Source organism: Balaenoptera musculus, chromosome 12 (genome assembly GCF_009873245.2).
Source record: "Balaenoptera musculus isolate JJ_BM4_2016_0621 chromosome 12, mBalMus1.pri.v3, whole genome shotgun sequence".
Taxonomy (NCBI): Eukaryota; Metazoa; Chordata; class Mammalia; order Artiodactyla; family Balaenopteridae; genus Balaenoptera; species Balaenoptera musculus.
The window spans coordinates 51,025,473-51,047,922 of NC_045796.1; the positions used below are offsets into that span (position 1 = coordinate 51,025,473).

Genomic DNA, 22,450 nt, shown 5'->3' on the forward strand with positions numbered 1-22,450 from the left:
GCGAGCGGCGGGGGCGGGGCCGCGCGGTTGCCCTGGCGACGCGCTGTGTTTGTGACCCGCGGAGTCCCCGCGCGCAGCCATGGCGAGCAGCTCGCAGACGCCGCCCGAGCAGCCGCTGCAGGTGAAAGTGGTGGGGCTCTTCAAAAGCTCCAGCTTTCAAATTGCGAAGAGCGCCGCTGAGGTAACCGCGAAGAAACCACAAGGGCGGAAGGCCCGTCCCGCTTCCGGTCGTGCGCCTCCTGGTGGCGGGGGTCGAGGTTCAGGGAGGGTATGTCCCGGCCGGGATGGGCTGTCTCTGGATGGATCTCAGCGTGCAGAGGGCGAGGGCCGGTCCAGGCGGGAGTTCCACTTCGAGAAGGGCTACCTTTAAAGGGAGATCCGAGCGAAGGAATCGTTCAGAACCTTCTTGGGAATAAAGGTGATTCCTACCTCTACATTAACACACATTTTATCCCACATTAATTTTTAACTGAAATTACAGATTTTAAAACTTTGTGAAAAAAATGTTACCATTATAACTAGCTGATTTTTTTTACAAACTCCTTTCCCAAGTGATTTTTGAAAACTATTCATTCGGGGAGGGTTTTTGTTGTTGTTGTTGTTTTTCTTTAAAGTTTCTATAGCAGTCACTGCATTCCAATCGAATTAGGTGCTTACGGGATTTCTTAACAAATGACCCACAAGTGCTTTGGAGAATACAGACATTTCTTTGTAAACATGCAGAACAATGTAAAACGAAAAACACTTTAAGTAACTGGAAGAATTAGGCCAGGTCAGTAATGCCGCAGCATTCCTAAAACCCGAATGCAGCAGAAACGTAGAAGTATATAAAACGTTGAAATGTAAAATTCAGCACTTCTTTGGGGTTTGCTCCAGAAATGCTGTTGTAAGATTATGCCAAGCTTCTCTCCTTCAAAACCCCACTAGACTCCAGGACAATGCCTTATTCATGTCTGTATCTCCCTAAGTACCCAGCTGGATACTTGACACAAAATGTTCCCAAACAGAAGAAATCTTAAGAAATTCCTAACTTCTTACCTGCTCCAAGTTCACAGAGTTAGTTTGAATTTAAATCAAGTCAGGAAATAGTGACTAATCTGTGAAATAGGTAAAATTTACATCAAGATGAAAAGAACAAGTGATAAGAAGTCTATGAAAATGATACATGGACCATTAAAAGAAGTAGAAATTATGGACTGTGTTAGCTGGGCTGATAGGATCAGCAAAGTTATATGGCCCAAATTGTATTTAATAAGTGTGAGGGATTTTTTTTCTCTTGTTTTTCTTAGCTTCTTTTCTGAAGGCACATGTTTTCTCCACACTGTAGAGAAGATGTTGGCAAATTTTTTTTCTGTAAAGTCCACATATAAAATTATTAGGCCTTTGGAGCCATAGGTTCTCAGTCATGACTACTCAACTCTGTCCTTGTGCAAAAGCAGCCACAGACAGTATGTAAATGAATGGTGGTTTTCCAATAAAACTTTTATTATGGACACTGCAATTGGACTTGCATATAATTTCACAGGACATGAAATGATTCTTCTTGTGATTCTTTTTCAACTGTTTAAAAATCTAAAAATTATTCTTAGTTCTCAAGTCTTACCAAAACAGGCAGTGGGCCAGCTTTGACCTGCTGGCCACAGTTTGCCAACCCCTGTTGCAGAGGACACTAAGTCAAGAAAACAACGTCTTTATTATATTAATAATGTTAATTTTCACTTTCTTAAGTTTTGCCTACTGTAGCTCTACTTGAATATGAAAATATATGAATGTAAATTCAGTTAGTTCTATGTTAATAAAGGATCCTTGAATATATTTCCAACATGATCACTTGTGAGCAATCCCTGATGCCTAATTAACTGAAAGATTTAGATTTATAAAGAGTATTACATAATGTAGTCCATTCTGGAACAAATTATGAAGAAAGCATGATTAAGTATGCTTAATTTGAAAACTATTGGGCTTATTAGTTATTCCAGATGGTCCCTCAGAAACAGCAGTCATCCTGCACGACTGCCTCAGACAGAGCACAGACACTGGAATTGAGAACAAGGACACATCAGCTGTTGGGTGGGTACAGCAGACTAAGAAGGAAATGGCCAGATTGCTGTTGCCCTCTTCTGGTCCCAAGGCAGGGTACACTCACATCCTGGCTTTCTCCCCCTTGGACTATCCACCCTTGATGAAGCATGCCAAGCCAGTGTCCCCTTAGACCACAACAGAAGTGGCCAGATGACACTTTTCCCTGTTGGTCCATTTACTTCTCAGACCTGCTCAGAAAGGTGATGCCTAACTGTTACTGCCTCAACTGCCTTCCCTCCTTGCTTTAGGAGGAGGCAAAGTGTAACATAACAGGAACCAAAACTTTTTTTTTTGACAGATGTTGTTAACAAGTAAGAATTTTCTCTGATTCATACAGACAAAACAAAATACATTAAGTCAATACATGCTCAATGTCTAGACCAAAACACATTTAATATTTACTTCTCTTTTTCCCAAGGGGTATAACCACAACAATATCCTTTTGGTCATTCTTCATATGTCAGTGAATTAAAGCAATAACATTTCTTTATTTTAGTTAAAAGTATCCATAGATCCACTGAGGTTTAGTAAGAGTTTAATTTAGGGAAAAACTGGTCCTAAAAGAACAATGGCAGGTCATGAAACTATTGGCATAAACTCACTTGTACATTTGTTTATGCAGTTGCTATGTGTGGATGGTCCACTATGTACCAAATATTGAGGCCAGTGGGAAACTAAGACATAGTCTTTGCCCTCAAGGAGCTTATTCTCTTCAGATGAGAGACCAATTAGTATGGCCTGGGGAGGGACTTACTGGAGGTAAGCACAGGGGCCTCTGGGAGCTGGCAAGGGGCATCTAAGCCAGACTGTGGCTTGGGTGTATGTTGCATAAAACTTCCTGAAGACCCCATAAAAATTGGGGGGAATGATTTCTACTTTAAAAGAGAACTTACTCTAAAATAATTATTCTATTTTGAAACCTAGAGCCTGAAGAGTAATTATCCATCCAAATTTGAAGACCCTATAATAGTTCCTGTTCAAGAATTTGCATGGGATCAATATCTACAGGAGAAAAAAAGGGTAAAGGATATTTGAGGTGTGGGAAATGAGCCAAGTTTTGCCTGATTTATTTACATATGCATTGGTTTGGAAAAACTGAAGCAGTAATTTTGATACAACTAGATTTTATTTCTCTAAATTATGCACTTTTCCTAAATTATTTCAGTCATTTTACCAAGCTGATTTTAAGAAAGAGTCAAACATTTACAGAATTTTCTTTTGGAAAGCATATGATAAAGGTAAGTTTTAAACTCTCAGTGCTGCTATTTACTCCTGCCCATGGCTACCCCTCTTTCCCGGCATATCACTTACTCATACTTCCTGTGACACTCGGGCACTCAGGTTACTGTAGTCTGGCACTCTTTTTGGCCCTAACTCTGGAAGGTTTCAGTGGTGTCCAGCACAGATATAGCAGGGGAGCATGTAGGGTTGCCTAGGGGAGCTCTGATGGTAGGCGCCAACTTCCCACAGGGTAGCCGTGTCCTAATGGAAGCTTCCTTCTCTGCATTCTCCCCCCTAACAGTACCCTTGGAGAACTCCAGACCCTAAGGCTGGCAGAGCTTATCCAGGGATGGCAGATTGGTTTCCTCTTGGGTGCCATCCCTGATTAACTGGTAGTGCTGCCTGGAACATGTGGCATCCTGGCTCAGATACAGCTCATGTTGGGGGGCAGGCTAGAATGGGTACGCCTCCTGCTTGTCACCCTTGGCCCAGTCCTGTAGAGTTCCAGTCCTGGCTTCCCTGCCCAACCCCATCTCTCAGTGGCTGATGAGATCCCATTTCCCCTGACCAGAGCAGTTTTGATTGTCCTGTGCTAGATTGCACAAGGATGTCCTGTGATTTATCATGCAGATAGTGCGGCTTTACTTCACTCTCTGTTCAGTCACATGAACGGTGCAAGACTGAGTCAAGAATACCATATGTTAAGTCTCATACCATTTTCACAGCCACAGTACATTTTCATTACATAATTCAAACAGAACCATAACAAACACTTACCTATGGTGCTTATTATATGCCAGGCACTATTCTAATGACTTCTATAAATATGAACTCTAATCATTACAACAATCAGGGTGACCAGTGGTCCTGGTTTGCCTGGATCTGAGGGGTTTGCTGGAATGCATGAATTTCAGTGCTAAAACTGGGACAGTCCTAGGCGAACCCAGACAGTTGGGCACCCTACGTAAAACAGTATGTTTTTCTTAATTTTTATCACCAAACTTCCTAAACTGCCTATCGTATCGTGCTCTCCACCTACAGGAAGGCCATGATTTCACGCTTCGTGGTTTGCACCCGTTCCTCTTCCGTATTCCCACCATACTCTGAAAGACTGGTGTGGATTCCATTCTGCAGTTTCTGACCCTTGTCAGCCTGGGTTGCTAACCTTGAGCTGTTTTGTGTTCTCTTCCTCTGCTTTTCTCATGGGGCCTGAATGAGGCTTCCTAGGTCATCAATGCTGCTTCTTCCCACATATCCTTAACTTCTGTCTCCTCCCTCATCTCCTGGATACTTGCCACCTTAACCTCTTCTTCCTCTTCAGGCCAGCTTTTTGTTATCCTTTCACATAAGCATTGTCTTATGTTATACATAGTGCTTCTTAGCACATTTGAGGTTAGTCTGCACTGGCCTCACTGCTTCAGTATAATGTAATGCCAACCATGAGGGATGGCTTCAGAGCCTTTGGGAAGGCCCTTTTTCCCCCTCCAAAAAAAGGCAACATCATACATCTTAGTGCTGGAAAGCCCTAGAAAACATCGGGTCCAGCCTGCTATCTTGAGGCAGGCGATGGCTCCTCATGTATAGAAGACACCCAGACAAGGCACGTAACCTTCAGCCTCCGAATAAAGTGTACCTGCTACTGCATTTCTCCTACCAGGGTAGCTAAAATATCCACAATTAAACTTTCCCTCCCCTTTTTAAAGTTTTGTGTCCCGTAAAATGTGAGAACCCTGATGAATTTCAACATTCCAGGGAGTACTGACCCATAGGCTCAGCGATTGACAGTTCAGCATGAACAAGTTTAGGAAGTGAGGAATCTGAAGCGAGCTCCTCCTGAGAGAAGAGCTGGGAATGGAGCACGCTGGCAGCTGAAGGCAAACCGTTCCCCAAACCGGCGTTTCTCCAAGTGCGGTCTCCAGACCAGCCGAAGCAGCAGCGTCCCATGGGACGTTGTTAGAAATGCAGATTCTCAGGCCCCATCCCAGAATCAGAAACTTGGGGTGGGGCTCAGGAATCTGTAATTCTGACTGCCCACTAAAATTGGAGAACAGCTCTCCCAGATGATGCATGGCTTTGCCAGGACTGGCACTGGGTAATAATAAACCAGATCTACTCAGAGGCCACATTACTCAGTGGCCACACACTGAGGTTTAGGAGGTTGGCTGGCAGTGCTGTATGGATGAAAACACCAATGCACTTCATTCTGAGGGGCTTAGGGCTTAAAAGTGTTAAGAAGGGACTTCCCTGGTGGTCCAGTGGTTAAGACTCCGCACTTCCACTGCAGGGGGCGCAGGTTTGATCCCTGGTCGGGGAACTAAGATCCCGCATGCTGCGCAGCCAAAAAATAAATAAATTACTTGAGTTAAAAAAAAAAAAAAAAAATTGTTATGGAAGAGGTGAGTTCTCTTCCTCACGGCCCCTGGCGTGCCCCGCAAACTGCTCCTGGCCCTCAGGAGGCATTTCCTCACCTGGTCTGATTTCCCTCCATCAAAAAAGCGTTCTTTCCATCTTTCCCATTGAAAACCATGTCTTATTTAGGACCCCTAACCAACTATGCATACAGTAAAATGTGCTTCAGAAATGAAGCTAAAAGACTGCATTTTGTTTTCAAATTAATATAACAAGTATGCTATGCACATAGACTTTTATTACCAGATTACCATCTATTTTCTAAGATCGTACCATTTTAAAGATCACTGTTCGGTCATTCTTTGATTTCAACACCGTCAGAGTCTTGAAAATGTTCTTAAATTCCCTTTGAGAACAAAAAATATATTTTCTGAAAGATGGCAAAAAATATATTCTTTAAAGATTCAGCCCTAGGGTTGATTCAAGCTCTGGCTTGTGGGTTTAGCTAGGTTCCCCCCTATCCCTACCCCCACCCCCTTTACCTTTTTTTGGTCCTTTTCCTTTACAGGAACTTAAGAATGAAATCTGGGAATATTCTTCCTATGTGATGTGTTTTATTAACGATCAGCTCCTGGGTGATGCACTTGATCTTCAGAAATGGGCCTACAAAGTGTGGGATATAGTTGATTTTAAGCCTCCTGCACTTTATGAAGCACTTACTATGGATTATTCTGCCAAATTCTTAAGAGACACGAAGGCAAGTTGCACTAATTTTTTAAAGGAAAATAGTGGAATCTTTGAGCATTTACATTGATTGACCATTAATTACTGATAACCTAGCAAAGGGAATATAAAAGAGTAAGAGACTAGGTTAAGTTCTCAATGACCTTGTGATCCAGTTGCAAAGGATTCATGGCAGGGTTTGGCTTGGTGGTGTGTAAAGCAAGCCTATCTCACAGCAGGCAGATGGCACCGGGAGAAGATCATCCCTGTTCAAACATTCCTACTCCCCGCTAGAAGCTTATATGCATTAATTGTCATCTATTTAAAAATATTAAGACCTTCCCCCTCAGAGAAGGTCAAGCCTATCCTTCATTCACCTTTAGCATGAAATATTTTAATTAATACTTTCTAACAACCTAAGTGACAGCTACTGCACTAGAGAATGGCAAGTTTGAGAAGGTGACGTTTTAAAGCATGACACATAGTTGGCAAGAGCAGTACTAGACAAGCTATGGCATTGGGGAGGTTTCCAATGGCAGAGGACGGTTAGGAAGTGTGAGGTCCAGAGAGCAAGAGACCGCCATCAGGGTGGAATGGCAATAGAGGTAAAAGTATGTAATTTTGCTCAGAAACCTTGTAGCCAACACTTACCACATGCTGAAAATTATTTCACGCCCATGGTGGCCTGTGCCTACATAAAGCCCCAGTGCTAGGATCTGAGTTGTGCAAAGGCAAAGACCTTGTCTCGTTCACCATTGTTCAACCACTGCCTTGAACAGAATCTGAAACATTGGAGGTGCTCTGTGAATATTTTGTTGAATAAACAATGCACTTGGAAAATGCTTGAAACTCTAGGGTGTGGGGAGGAAGTTAACATTCACAGCAGTTCATTCCCAAAGGGACAGGAGTCTAGAAGTACATGGTGTACTCTGGGAATGGCAGGGGACAGCAGGGAGGCCAGAATTAGTGGGAAATGACACTGGGAAAATGAGAATCAGTCAGGATTCTTGGTGCCAACAGTACCAAGCTGTTCTCATTAACTTGAGGAGAAAAAGTATGTATTAAAAGGATGTTGGTAACCTCACAATTGACAGGAAAGCTGGAGAATCAACTTTGGAAAGCAGGCAGGAACCAAGGGAGACCTGGCAGCAGGAAAACATGGCCAGAGTCACGCCCCAGGAATGTGCAGCCAGGATGCTGCCATGGGTGCCCAATGGCCCTAATGCTGCCTTCACCGAGCATAACTTCTCAGCTCTCCTTGGGTCTTTGTCACTTCCTAGACATCTAAGGCCCCGGGCAGGAGCACCTGACTAGTCGAGCTCAGGTTATATGCCCACACCCTGGCTCACACATAGCGGGGAAAGAGAGGAGGTTCTCCAGAGGCTGGTGCAAACTTGTGAGGAGTTTCTCAAATCGGAAAGGTGCTTAGATGTTTAAAAAAAACAAAAAACAAACAAACCCCAAAACCAGATCCACTAGAGAAAGGTTGAACTTACTGTCCTCTCTTAACCAGTTAGTTAGATTTCATCCAGAAGCAAGCAAGCCAACAGAACTTTTCATCAAGAGTATGACATCATCTTCTTTGGTGTTTCGGAAAAAATTTTAGGGCTGTGACCAAACAGGGTACAGTGGGGAAAGCTTGGTGGCGGGGCGGCCATTTGGAAATCTGCTATAGTAGTGTGAGCTAGAAATAATGACAGCCTGAATTAATTAGTGGCAGTAAGGAGAGAGGACCCAGATTTCAGAGAAAATCCTTGGATTTTTTCCACAGAGGCTAGATTTTTCGTGCTGAGTAAAACCCAGGGACTTGTTTACTTCTGGTTTGGAATGATATAGCAGACAATTAGGTTTGGCTGCTAGGTGACATTATTTGTGTCACAGTCACTTACTCTCTTTTCATTAGAATTTTTAGAATTATCTACTCTTGACAACCACATAAAGATAATATATTGATGCCCAGGGAAGTTTAATGATGTCTGAATGGACTCACTCACTTCAGAAATCAATTATGACTTGCAATATGTCCTTTTTCCTCCTAAACCTATGAAGTTTACTATATTATGCCTCTTATTCTAAAGTTATAATATTCTTTTATAATTAAGAACTTGTAGTACAGAAGCTTAGAGGCACAAACAAATTAATTATAATAAGTATGGATGTAATACTTCATTCCTGGATGCCAGATGTTACAATACTATTTCAGTCTTTTAATTAAAAAAAAGAAAGCTTAGAGCGACATAAAATAATGATAGTGATACAACTAAAAGTGATTTCATTTATGCCTCCTAGATTCTTAAGAAATAGGGCAGGGCAAATTATGTACTTGTTAAATCAGGCAGCATTTTTATATATGAGAATGGTGCCTGAGAGTTGAAATGTATTCCATTAGATGTGTTCTGCTCCCTAAATCAATGCTACTGTGATGGAGAACGGTGTTTTCACTTTGGATGCCTCTTTGTAGGGCTAGACAAGGGCTCACAAATGTTAGCTGTCTCTACCAGAAAGGATGTCAATTGAAAACAAGAGCTGGGGGCATCTGGGAGTATGAGGTCATGAATGAAATAACTCAAAAGCACAGCATCCTCTCTTCCCTACCCCTGGTATGGTACCTCCTATTCATATAGTGGCCTTATTTTCCTGCTCAGAAAGACTATGGCCTGGCTCTGCTCAGCTAATCTGTGCAGTCTCTGAAAATCCAGAACACACAGTAACCAAATCCATGGGCTCATGTTGGATCTTTTCCCAGAATTACTCAGGAAAGAAAAGAATTCCCAGTCTGCTGCTTTTTCCAGAGGGAATGACCAGTGTTCCTTTCCACACCCAGTTTGTGATGCAGTGGATATCTAGGCCATGTGCTGTCAGTCTTGTGTGATAGGTTAATGTGATTCAGAGCTTTACCACTTAAGGGTTTTAAAAAGCATGTTATTTAGGTAGTAAAATTTTGGTATAATGAAACAAAGATCCTTAAGTCATTCTTTTAATTTTGCTGTTACATTATCTACTGTTAATGCTGTCAATCATCTTATCACTGAAAACATTATTCTATTATATTTTTGGTCATTTCTAAAATTTTCTGCTAAAACACTGACCTGCATTACCTTCTTCTCTCTAATTTTAATAGCATAATTTTGTGTTCTTGGACATTTCTATTGATTTTTATCCAATTGGAAGATTGATTTTTGAGGTAAGAGGTTTTTGGTTGTTGTTTTTTAATAAGTTGGGGGGAGTGAGAATCTCTGTCAAAATGTTAAGTTTTTAATCTTTGAAACCTTTTATCTTTATTTTTAGCTATATTGTGATACATGTCCCAAAACATGTAAAAATTTTCAGATCCTGTGCACAGGAAAAGCAGGGTTTTCCCAAAGTGGCATCAGGCTACATTACACAGGTTCCATTTTTCATCGAGTGGTACGGAATGGTTGGATACAAGGAGGAGGTGAGTTTAAAAGCTTAAATACAACTTAGTTGCAACATTAAATCAAAATGTCCAAACTTTTGTTTATCTGCCTTTGTGAAATTCATATAGAATTAGCTATATTTAATATTAGATGTTATATATATATTTAAAGGATGTTTTATATGGCCAAATGATGAATTAAGATATTCATACTCTTTAAAAAAATTCCCTATTAAACTAAACAAATCTAAAGTGTGTTACCAGGAATATTCCAGGTTAAAAAGTAATACAAGAGAGTAGGATAGAGCAGAAGCAAGAAGAACTACAATCCTGCAGCCTGTGGAACGAAAACCACATTCACAGAAAGACAGACAAAATGAAAAGGCAGAGGACTATGTACCGGATGAAGGAACAAGATAAAACACCAGAAAAACAACTAAATGAAGTGGAGATAGGCAACCTTCCAGAAAAAGAATTCAGAATAATGATAGTGAAGATGATCCAGGACCTCAGAAAAAGAATGGAGGCAAAGATCGAGAAGGTGAAAGAAATGTTTAACAAAGACCTAGAAGAATTAAAGAACAAACAAACAGAGATGAACAATACAGTAACTGAAATGAAAAAATATACTAGAAGGAATCAATAGCAGAATAACTGAGGCAGAAGAACGGATAAGTGACCTGGAAGACAGAATGGTGGAATTCACTGCCATGGAACAGAATAAAGAAAAAAGAATGAAAAGAAATGAAGACCAAGAGACCTCTGGGACAACATTAAACGCAACAACATTCACATCATAGGGGTCCCAGAAGGAGAAGAGAGAGAGAAAGGACCTGAGAAAATATGTGAAGAGATTATAGTCGAAAACTTCCCTAACATGGGAAAGGAAATAGCCACCCAAGTCCAGGAAGTACAGAGAGTCCCAGGCAGGATAAACCCAAGGAGAAACATGCCGAGACACAAAGTAATCAAATTGGCAAAAATTAAAGACAAAGAAAAATTATTAAAAGCAACAAGGGTAAAACGACAACATACAAGGGAACTCCCATAAAGTTAACAGCTGATTTCTCAGCAGAAACTCTACAAGCCAGAAGGGAGTGGCATGATATATTTAAAGTGATGAAAGGGAAGGACCTACAACAAGATTACTCTACATGGCAAAAATCTCATTCAGATTTGATGGAGAAATCAAAAGCTTTACAGACAAGCAAAAGCTAAGAGAATTCAGCATCACCAAACCAGCTCTACAACAAATGCTAAAGGAACTTCTCTAAGTAGGAAACACAAGAGAAGAAAAGGACCTACAAAAACAAACCCAAAACAATTAAGAAAACGGTAATAGGAACATACATGTTGATAATTATCTTAAATGTGAATGGATTAAATGCTCCAACCAAAAGACACAGGCTTGCTGAATGGATACAAAAACAAGACCTGTATATATGCTGTCTACAAGAGACCCACTTCAGACCTAGGGACATATACAGATTGAAAGTGAGGGGATGGAAAAAGATATTCCATGCAAGTGGAAATCAAAAGAAAGCTGGAGTAGTAATGGAGTAGCAATACTCATATCAGATAAAATACACTTTAAAATAAAGAATGTTACAAGAGACAAGGAAGAACACTACATAATGATCAAGGGATCAATCCAAGAAGAAGATACAACAATTATAAATATATATGCACCCAACATAGGAGCACCTTAATATATAAGGCAAATGCTAACAGCTTTAAAAGAGGAAATTGACGGTAAAACAATAATAGTGGGGGACTTTAACACCTCACTTACACCAATGGACAGATCATCCAGACAGAAAATTAATAAGGAAACACAAGCTTTAAATGACACAATACACCAGATAGATTTAATTGATATTTATAGGACATTCCATCCAAAAACAGCAGATTACACTTTCTTCTCAAGTGCACATGGAACATTCTCCAGGACAGATCACATCTTGGGTCACAAATCAAGCTTTGGTAAATTTAAGAAAACTGAGATCATATCAAGCATCTTTTCCAACCACAACGCTATGAGATTAGAAATCAATTACAGGGAAAAAAATGTAAAAAACACAAACACATGGAGACTAAACAATATGTTACTAAATAACCAAGAGATCACTGAAGAAATCAAAGAGGAAATCAAAAAATACCTAGAGACAAATGACAATGAAAACGTGATGATCCAAAACCTATGGGATGCAGCAAAAGCAGTTCTAAGAGGGAAGTTTATAGCGATGCAATCCTACCTCAAGAAACAAGAAAAATGTCAAATAAACAATCTAACCTTACACCTAAAGGAACTAGAGAAAGAAGAACAAACAAAACCCAAAGTTAGTAGAAGGAAAGAAATCATAAAGATCAGAGCAGAAATAAATGAAATAGAAACAAAGAAAACAATAGCAAAAATCAATAAAACTAAAAGCTGGTTGAGAAGATAAACAAAATTGATAAACCTTTAGCCAGACTCATCAAGAAAAAGAGGGAGAGGACTCAAATCAATAAAATTAGAAATGAAAAAGGAGAAGTTACCACAGACACCGCAGAAATTCAAAGCATCCTAAGAGACTACTACAAGCAACTACTACAAGACAATAAAATGGACAACCTGGAAGGAATGGACAAATTCTTAGAAAAGTATAACCTTCCAAGACTGAACCAGGAAGAAATAGAAAATATGAACAGACCAATCACAAGTAATTAAATTGAAACTGTGATTAAAAATCTTCCAACAAACAAAAGTCCAGGACCAGATGGCATCACAGGTGAGTTCTATCAAACATTTAGAGAAGAGCTAACACCCATCCTTCTCAAACTCTTTCAGAAAACTGCAGAGGAAGGAACACTCCCAAACTCATTCTACGAGGCCACCATCACCCTGATACCAAAACCAGACAAAGATACTACAAAAAAAGTAAATTACAGACTAATATCACTGATAAATACAGATGCAAAACTCCTCAGCAAAATACTAGCAAACAGAATCCAACAACACATTAAAAGGATCATACACCATGATCAAGTGGGATTTATCTCAGGGATGCAAGGATTCTTCAATATATGCAAATCAATCAATGTAATACACCATATTAACAAATTGAAGAATAAAAACCATATGATCATCTCAATAGATGCAGAAAAAGCTTTTGACAAAATCAAACACCCATTTATGACAAAAACTCTCCAGAAAGTGGGCATAGAGGGAACCTACTTCAACATAATAAAGGCCATATACGACAAACCCACAGCAAACATCATTCTCAATGTTGAAAAACTGAAAACATTTCCTCTAAGATCAGGAACAAGACAAGGATGTCCACTCTCACCACTATTATTCAACATAGTTTTGGAAGTCCAGCCACGGCAATCAGAGAAGAAAAAGAAACAAAAGGAATACAAATTGGAAAAGAAGAAGTAAAGTTGTCACTGTTTGCAGATGACAGGGTACTATACATAGAGAATCCTAAAGATGCCACCAGAAAACTACTAGAGCTATTCAGTGAATTTGGTAAATTTGCAGGATACAAAATTAATGCATAGAAATCTCTTGCATTCCTATACACTAACAACAAAAGATCAGAAAGAGAAATTGAGGAAACAATCCCATTCACCATTGCAACAAAAAGAATAAAATACCTAGGAATAAACCTACCTAAGGAGGTAAAAGACCTGTACTCAGAAAACTATAAGACACTAATGAAAGAAATCAAAGATGACACAAACAGATGGAGAGTATATACCATGCTCTTGGATTGGAAGAATCAATATTGTGAAAACGACTATACTACCCAAAGCAATCTACAGATTCACTGCAATCCCTGTCAAATTACCAATGGCATTTTTTACAGAACTAGAACAAAAAATCTTAAAATCTGCATGGAAACACAGAAGACCCCAAATAGCCAAAGCAATCTTGAGGAAAAAAAACGGAGCTGGAAGGATCAGACTCCCTGACTTCAGATTATACTACAAAGCTACAGTAATCAAGATAATATGGTACTGGCACAAAAAGAGAAACATAGTTCAATGGAACAGGATAGAAAGCCCAGAGATAAACCCACACACCTATGGTCAACTAATCTATGACAAAGGAGGCAAGGATATACAATGGAGAAAAAACAGTCTCTTCAATAAGTGGTGCTGGGAAAACTGGACAGCTACATGTAAAAGAATGAAATTAGAACACTCCCTAACACCATACACAAAAATAAACTGCAAATGGATTACAGACTGAAATGTAAGACCGACACCACAAAACTCTTAGAGGAAAACATAGGAAGAACACTGTTTGACATAAATCACAGCAAGATCTTTTTTGACCCACCTCCTAGAGTAATGGAAATAAAAACAAAAATAAACAAGTGTGACCTAATGAAACTTCAAAGCTTCTGCACAGCAAAGGAAACCATAAACAAGATGAAAAGACAACCCTCAGAATGGGAGAAAATATTTGCAAATGAATCAACGGACAAAGAATTAATCTCCAAAATATATAAAGAGCTCATGCAGCTCAATATTAAAAAAAAAAACAACCCAGTCAAAAAATGGGCAGAATACCTAAATAGACATTTCTCCAAAGAGGACATACAGATGGCCAAGAGGCACATGAAAAGCTGCTCAACATCACTAATTATTAGAGAAATGCAAATCAAGACTGCAATGAGGTATCACCTCACACCAGTTAGAATGGGCATCATCAGAAAATCTACAAACAACAAACACTGGAGAGGGTGTGGAGAAAAGGGAACCCTCTTGCAGTGTTGGTGGGAAATGTAAATTGCTACAGCCACTATGGCGAACAGTATGGAGGTTCCTTAAAAAACTAAAAATAGAATTACCATATGACCCAGCAGTCCCACTACTGGGCATATACCCAGAGAAAACCATAATTCAAAAAGACACATGCACCCCAGTGTTCACTGCAGCACTATTTACAATAGCCAGGTCATGGAAGCAACCTAAATGCCCATCGACAGACGAATGGATAAAGATGTGGTACATATATACAATGGAATATTACTCAGCCATAAAAAGGAATGAAATTGGGTCATTTGTAGAGACATGGATGGACCTAAAGACTGTCATACAGAGTGACGTCAGAAAGAGAAAAACAAATATTGTATATTAAGCCATAGAATCTAGAGAAATGGTACAGATGAACAGTTTGCAAGGCAGAAATAGAGACACAGATGTAGAGAACAAATGTATGGACACCAAGGGGGGGAAAGCGGGGAGGCGGGGGTTGTGGTGGGATGAATTGGGAGACTGGGATTGATATATATGCACTAATATGTGTAAAACAGATAACTAATAAGAACCTGCTGTATTAAAAAAAAAATTCAAAAATTAAGAAAAAAGTAGGATAACATTTTTTTAACCGAAAGATAATTTTAAATGCTCACCTAAAAAAAAAGTGTATGTAGAAAATACAGTGCTTTTAAGAAACATACTAAAGGTGGGAATTTGAAAACAGAATGAAAGAAAAACAGCTTATTTCTCACCAAAGATGTTACGTTGTTACAACTGAAGTAAGATCTAAAGCATCTTGGTCTCCATCTTTGCTTTCTGTTCAGGTCAGTCCTTTGGCTTTACACAGACTAGGTGCCTGATTAGCAGCACAAAATTAAATATGGAGGCTTTTTAGGAGATATCCCATAGGGAGCAATCAGGCAGCAATTTAAAATTAATTGGCTTAGTGTGGAAGGCGATTTGCTTGAACTTGATGAAATATGCAGGGGCTTAAATTAATAATGTTTCATTATTCTTCTATAATCTGGAACATTCTGAGGCTGATGAGGAGGAAAATGTAGATTTAATCCAAGTATCTTGTATGTAAATCAACTGTTTTTTCTTCAGTTTCTCTAAAATGAGATATCACCAATACTGTTTTCTAACCTAATTATTTTTCACTTTATATAGTATTCATCTTCATATGTCAATATACATAAACACATAAAATGTTTAGGGTCTGCCTAATTTTTCATCATAGTGCTATGCCAATTTAATTAATTTCACATCAGTGAACATTTAGACTGTTCTCCATTTTTTGTTAGTATAAAACAATCCTCAAGAGGGCCCATATCGGGACTTACCTGGTGGCGCAGTGGTTAAGAATCTGCCTGCCGGGGCTTCCCTGGTGGCGCAGTGGTTGGGAGTCCGCCTGCCAGTGCGGGGGACGCGGGTTCGAGGCCTGGTCCGGGAGGATCCCACATGCCGCAGAGCTGCTGGGCCCGTGCGCCACAGCTGCTGAGCCTGTGCTCTGGAGCCCGAGAGCCACAACTACTGAAGCCCGCACGCCTGGAGCCCGTGCTCCGCAACGGGAGAGGCCACCGCGGTGAGAGGCCCGTGCACCGCAATGAAGGGTGGCCCCCGCTCGCCGCAACTAGAGAAAGCCCACATGCAGCAATGAAGACCCAATGCAGCCAAAAATAAATAAACAAATAAAATAAATTTATTAAAAAAAAGAATCTGCCTGCCAATGCAGGGGACACGGATTCGAGCCCTGGTCCGGGAAGATCCCACATGACGCGGAGCAACTAAGCCCGTGCGCCACAGCTACTGAGCCTGTGCTCTAGAGCCCGCGAGACACAACTACGGAGCCCGTGCACCACAACTACTGAAGCCCGCGCGCCTAGAGCCCGTGCTCCGCAACAAGAGAAGCCACCGCAATGAGGAGCCCGTGCACCACAGCGAAGAGTAGCCCCTGCTCACCACAGCTAGAGAAAGCCCGAAGCAGCAACGAAGACCCAACGCAGCCAAAAAAAAATATTAATTTAAAAAAATAATTAAAAAAAAAGAGGGCCCATATCAGTGTCTCCTGATACTTAGTTCAGTGTTGACTGATGTGTTGGGCTTCCGTATGCTGTGTCCTTTGTTTTGCTTTTGGCTAGACCTCCCCTCACCGCTGTGAGCCCCAGAGCAAAATTTGGGAAAAGTAGGCCATGTTACTTGTCTATTTATTTGAAGTAAAATTTCCAAATAGTAAGTGTATAGGTCTCAGGCCATGGTTTCAGATCACAAGGCAGTGATGTTTAAGGACAGTTTGGAAAAGAAATTCTGGTTACTAAATTCAAATCCAAACTGATACATATAAGTTGTACCATGCTGGATAAGGCATTTGTCATCTCTGAATGTGTCTTAATCATAATTATAATATCACAGGTTGTGGTGAGGATTCAGTGACATGGTAAGTTGAAAGTGCCAAGCTTTTTAAGTATTCTCTTCCTTCAGATGTCAGATTCCCACAGGGCTGTGAGCAGAATTCGGAGTACAGGAGCTAAGTATGGTTTGGTGCTGTGCCTTAGGATGCTTCCGGGCACTACTGCTCGCCCTTTGGGACCAACAGGCCCAACACAGCCTTCCTTCTCCCGCAACCCCATCTCATCTTCTGACCCCTCCCTCTTGCTCACTCTGCTCCACACATTCGGCTCCTTGCTGTTCCTTAGCACATCAAGCATATGTGTGCCCTGAGGTCTTTTGTTGTTTCTTTTGCCTGAGATATCTACACCCAGCTATTCCTCCATGTTTGCCCTTGCATCAACCCCTGATCTGTTTCTGATTTTTGCTAAGAGTTTATCTCAGCAGGGACTACATGACCACCCTATTCAAAAACTGCCACCTTCCTCTCCATATACCTCTCCTCACCCCCTTCTCTGCTACTCTCCTATCCCCTTACCCAGCTTTATTTTTCTTCCTAGCACTTTTCACCACTGGACATACTATTAATATTTCTTTGTTAACTGATTTATTGTTTCTTTTCACTAGAATATAAGTTCCATGTGGGCAGAGATTTTTATCTGTTTTGTTCACTGTTACATCCTTAGGTTGGAGAACAGTGCCTGGCATATAGTAGATGCTTTTTAAGAATTTGTTAAAAGAATGAATGAATGAATGAACAGGTAGTTAAACAGGAAACATACATTCTGTTCATTTCTGAAGTATGAAGTTAATGAAGATACCAAGTTATTAAGCCACTTTGGCAGTTATTAAGCCTCCTTGTGGCTCCCATAGGCCTACTGCCTTTAGAAGGATCTCTTGAGAAATAGTTTAATACATTTTATCATCATCATGGTCATCAGAATGATGGTAAAGATGATAATGAGAGGATACATTCCATAAGTGTGTGATGCTGCACAATAATAATGGCCACTAATGAAGGAGCATGATGCTCTGCCAGGCACCACACCATGTGCTCTCCCTACATGACTGCCTTTAGCCCTCAGAACTACTTGGGAGGCACTTCCCATTATCCCTGTCTATATAGATGAGGAAACAGTTTTGGAAAAGGTAACCAACATCAAGATTGAAATCAAAATCATCTGACTTTGAAGTTTACTTTTAACCACTATTCTGCATTGCTGAATTTGTTGTCAGAAGTATAGAAATAATATTAGATATCCAAAGCTGAATTCAAGGGGGTGGGTTATGGACACAAAAAATATTAAATACTGATTGAAATGGTGTCAATATAAAATATTCACCTGGGAGATCTAAAGCAAAGGGCAAGAGTAATGGCAGGTGTTGGAGACAGAGAGCAAGGGAGTGTCACTGGTGTTTACATAAGTTAGCAGGGGAGGGGAATCACCTGGGCAGATTTGCCTGAGCTGAAGGAACTGGTGCTAGAGGACATTCAAGTTCCGCACGCCTGGATTTAGCCTGGGGCTATTGCAGCAGGCTCCTGAGAACAGCCTTAGGCTGGGGATTGAATGGGGGGGGGGGCGGGCAGAAGTATCAGGCAGAGTAGTTGGAGACTTAAGGTTTATCAGTTAACTTCTGAACCAGCTTTAGGAATAGTATAATTTAAATGCTATATGCCCCTGTCCTGCATAAATTCTCTCCCCATGCTTGCAACAGATTTCTTTAAAATAGCACAGACTCTTTTATTATAGATAAAGCACTCATATTGAGTTTAAATGGCACAGTCCTTCAACAGTTATTTACTGCGCACTATTCAAGGAGGGTGGTCTAGAGAGCTGAAGGAAGTAAAGGGGGTGATGGGGAAAACACAGACCTCAGAGACCTCTAGTTTCATTAAAGCTAGCTTTGCTTCCCTGGTAGCTGTGAATCGATAAAAAAAATAACTTGTGCATGGAGGATTTTTATAGTAGGATCATTGCCTAAGCCAAAATATGCATATAGTGCATATAATGTGAAACAAGTCCTATAAATACCATTTTTAAAAAACCTCATTATATTACAAAGGAACTTCTTTTCTAAAATACCAGATAAATGAGTTATCACCATAGGGCAAGGAATAAAAATTTGAACATTAATTCTTTTTAGCATATCTATTTTTATTCTTGTGTTAAATAGACCTTACTGTTCCTATTTCATCCTCTCAGCTTAATCTTTCCATTTTTCTGAAAAGCAAGATGTATCATGGAATAACTTGTGAAATAAGCAGAATTTATATGAACACACACTCTTTAAATCGTGACCACAATTATAATTTAATACTTCATCATTTCAAAGGTTTTGCATTAAATTTAACCTATTTCAGAGTTATGAGGGAAAAAAAATGGGATCATGAATGTAAAAGTACTTACAAAATACAAGTGAAATCATTATAGAAATATTTTCATGGTATAGATATTGAACAATTAGGTAACTTACTCTAGTTATTGTTATAAGTGGAATCATAATTTAAAGCATTCTTTCCCTGCCATTACTGTATTCTCTTTTTTAGTCTCAGAATGTTAATGTTTATTTATTGCTGTTTCTCAGATATAGTTGCTGGAAGAGGAGATGGTGGAGAGTCAATTTATGGACCAACATTTGAAGGTATGTATCTTTAAATTTTGTCAGTCATATTTTATTTATTTATTTTTTGGCCGCGTGGCACGTGGAATCTTAGTTCCCTGACCAGGGATTGAACCCACGCCCCTTGCACTGGAAGCGCAGAGTCTTAACCCCTGGACTGCCAGGGAGGTCCCTGTCAGTCATATTTTAATTGATTATTCAAATTTAACAGGACTGGACGATTTCACAACCCCAAATAAGATAGTGTTTGGGGTAATATACCACAAGTACACATACTAAAAGTGGGAGTTTAAAATAGGGTAGGTGGGAAGGCATCCCAGTCCAGTTCAGAACAGCTTTGTACATAAAATTTTTCACTTGCCTAATTATGTTATTTCTTTAGGATAAGTTTCTAGAATTAGGATTGTAGGGGTAGAAGGGAATTTATATTTTTAAGGTTTGTACTTTGCCATGCTCACACTTAGAATTGGTACCTTGATAATCATCCTACTAAGACTGCTGTTGGGGATTCTGGGAAGATGATAGTGGTGGTGGCATAGTTCTTTAATTTTTTGAAATCCCAACATACATACAGACAAAAAAAAAATTAGATAGGAAAACTAAAGACCCATGGACAACACAACAAAACTAGGTGACAAGGTATCTACATGAATTCCAAATATAAACAGGTAAGGACAAACTACCAACAGCCACAAAATCTGCATGGTATCAGCATGTATGTGAGAGAAAGCAGGGCATCTGACAGAGCTGAGAGTACAGAACCCCACAATAGGCAATAGCAGGTGAGTGCATGGAGCCCCTCATAAGGCTTGAGGAGGCTGGAGCAGTCTAACCTCTGCGAACCCTCAAAACCGATCTGAAAGGCCTCTCTTCCAGGACAGGCCCTCACTGAGGAAGAAGTGCTGGGAATGGAATAAAAATTATGCAGCTATCGGGACAACACTGATAAAGAGGGAAAGGCAACAGAGTCAGGAAATCTCAGAAAGCAAGTTACCACACAGCTGAACGACACATGAAAACAGCACAAGAGGGAACTTTGTGAAGTTAGGAAAACTACCTTCCTTCTAAAGCCACACCTACTTCTAAACATTGAGGAATACTAATTTTACATAAAACGAAAGTTGCATTAAAAAGCAGCAGAAATTTTCATGATTATTTAAGAAAAAAAAAAAAAAGGAGCACAGTAACATTGCTACAGATAATGAAAATACCCTAGAAAGAAGGCTCACAGAACAGAGCAAAACTGTAACAATTTCAAAACAAGCTAAAAGACATGAAGACAATGAAATAAGACAGGAAAGAACTCATAAATCAAAATGAGGAAGCTTTAGACATGAGGTTACAGAACTAAAGAAAAGAATTAACAATAAAAGAAAATTTCAGAAATGAACAAATTAGAAGGAACACAAGACCAAATAGGCAGTCCAGTGGTTAAGACTCTGCCCTGCCAATGCAGGGGGCATGGGTTCAATCCTCGGTTGAGGAACTAAGATCCTACATGCTGTGTGGCATAGCCAAAAAATTAAAAAATAAGAGAAGTAGAAGGTAGAAGAAGGAAATTTTTTTAAACCAAAAAGAGATGAAGAAAGATAAAAAGGATTTACAAGAAAGTGATAAATATTAAAGATAGAAAGAGAAGATCCAGCATACAGATGATAAGTATTCCTAAGGAATTAAACCAATGCAAGGGAACGGAACAAACACTAAGAATTATAATTAAAGACAACGTTCCTGAAATAAAAAAGGATTTGATATTCTATATTTTGTTTTGGGTGGTGATTACACAACTATACCCAACTGTCAAAATGCATCAAAGTGAACATCTAAGATATATGCATTTTACTGCATGCTTATACCTCAAGTAAAAAGTATCTGTTTAAAAACTTGAAACTACTTACTGAAAGAACACACAGCTACCGGACAATACTGAACCAGAATAACCAACACCAGACATTTTTTACTAACGTTATTAGATACTAAAGAGAAAGAAAAAAATTCCTTGGGCAGGTAGGCAAAAACAGCAAGTGATTTATAAGGGAAAGAAAAGTACATTATCATCATACACTTATGCCAGAAGAAAATACAGTAATATATTTAGGATGGCTCAAGGAAATGAAAAGTGAACTGGGGACTTTATATCCAGTCAAACTGAATTTGAATTATAAAGGGCACACAGAGTTATCAACATGTAAAACTCTAGGGAATAGTGTTGTCATGAGTCCTTCCTGAGGAATCAGTGACTGTAGCATGAGTTTCATTCAGCCAAATTACAAGAGGGACCCTGAAAGAAGAACTGGTGGTGAGCATTAATCATACAGTTACTTATAAAACTAAAATTTAATGAGGATTAAAAGGGTGAGAGTATGGTATATACAATGACTACATGCTTAGTCTAACAATTTTTTTTAAATGAAAGAAATGGGGAGAATATATGCAAAATTTTAAACTATTTTCAGTAAATTTTACTGGTGATGGTATTATTAATATTATTTTGAGATTGTTATATATATAATGTAGGAAAAAACAAGTAAGTAATTATGGGAATTTCTAATTTCATCATTTCCTGTGTCCTTGAGAACTGGAATCTTCAATGTGGAAGAAAGGAGATACAGATGAAATACGATAGAGGTTAATAAGTAAAATATTCCATAGTCCTGAATTTGAATTGGAAATATCACTTTAAACTCAAGAAGTATCATATCTGTATCTATATCTATATCTATATCTAATCTATACCTGTATCTATAGTTCTACCCATGGAATTCATCTCTAAACAATGACCAGCCGAGTAATGACATACACTCCTGGAATTTAGATTGTTGTTTTGAAATGTCATTTCTTGATTAAAGAAACCAGGGCCTCTGGGACAAATGGCAGATTCCAGTTCTGAGACAGGAAATTTTGAAATGAGCC

General features: G+C 39.4%; 1 protein-coding gene and 1 long non-coding RNA gene across 7 annotated transcripts in view; one reads left to right on the top strand and one right to left on the bottom strand.

The window, feature by feature from the left end:
• The first annotated feature begins 47 nt into the window (after positions 1-47).
• PPIL6 (peptidylprolyl isomerase like 6) overlaps positions 48-22,450 on the top strand; it is a 35,440-nt gene continuing 13,037 nt past the window's right edge. Inside the window, exons 1-6 of one of the 6 annotated variants that reach the window (XM_036871655.1) lie at positions 48-268; positions 3,007-3,102; positions 6,221-6,409; positions 9,497-9,559; positions 9,664-9,811; positions 19,502-19,558. In XM_036871655.1, the coding sequence (XP_036727550.1) occupies positions 80-268; positions 3,007-3,102; positions 6,221-6,409; positions 9,497-9,559; positions 9,664-9,811; positions 19,502-19,558 (742 nt within the window). In that variant the 5' untranslated portion in view covers positions 48-79. The remainder of the gene's footprint in view (positions 269-3,006; positions 3,103-6,220; positions 6,410-9,496; positions 9,560-9,663; positions 9,812-19,501; positions 19,559-22,450) is intronic. The other 5 variants (XM_036871656.1, XM_036871657.1, XM_036871659.1 and 2 more) reach the window with 5 other exon arrangements.
• Positions 178-22,450, bottom strand: part of LOC118905178 — a 42,684-nt gene continuing 20,411 nt past the window's right edge. Inside the window, exon 3 of the long non-coding RNA XR_005022174.1 lies at positions 178-364. This is a non-coding gene — a long non-coding RNA (uncharacterized LOC118905178). The remainder of the gene's footprint in view (positions 365-22,450) is intronic.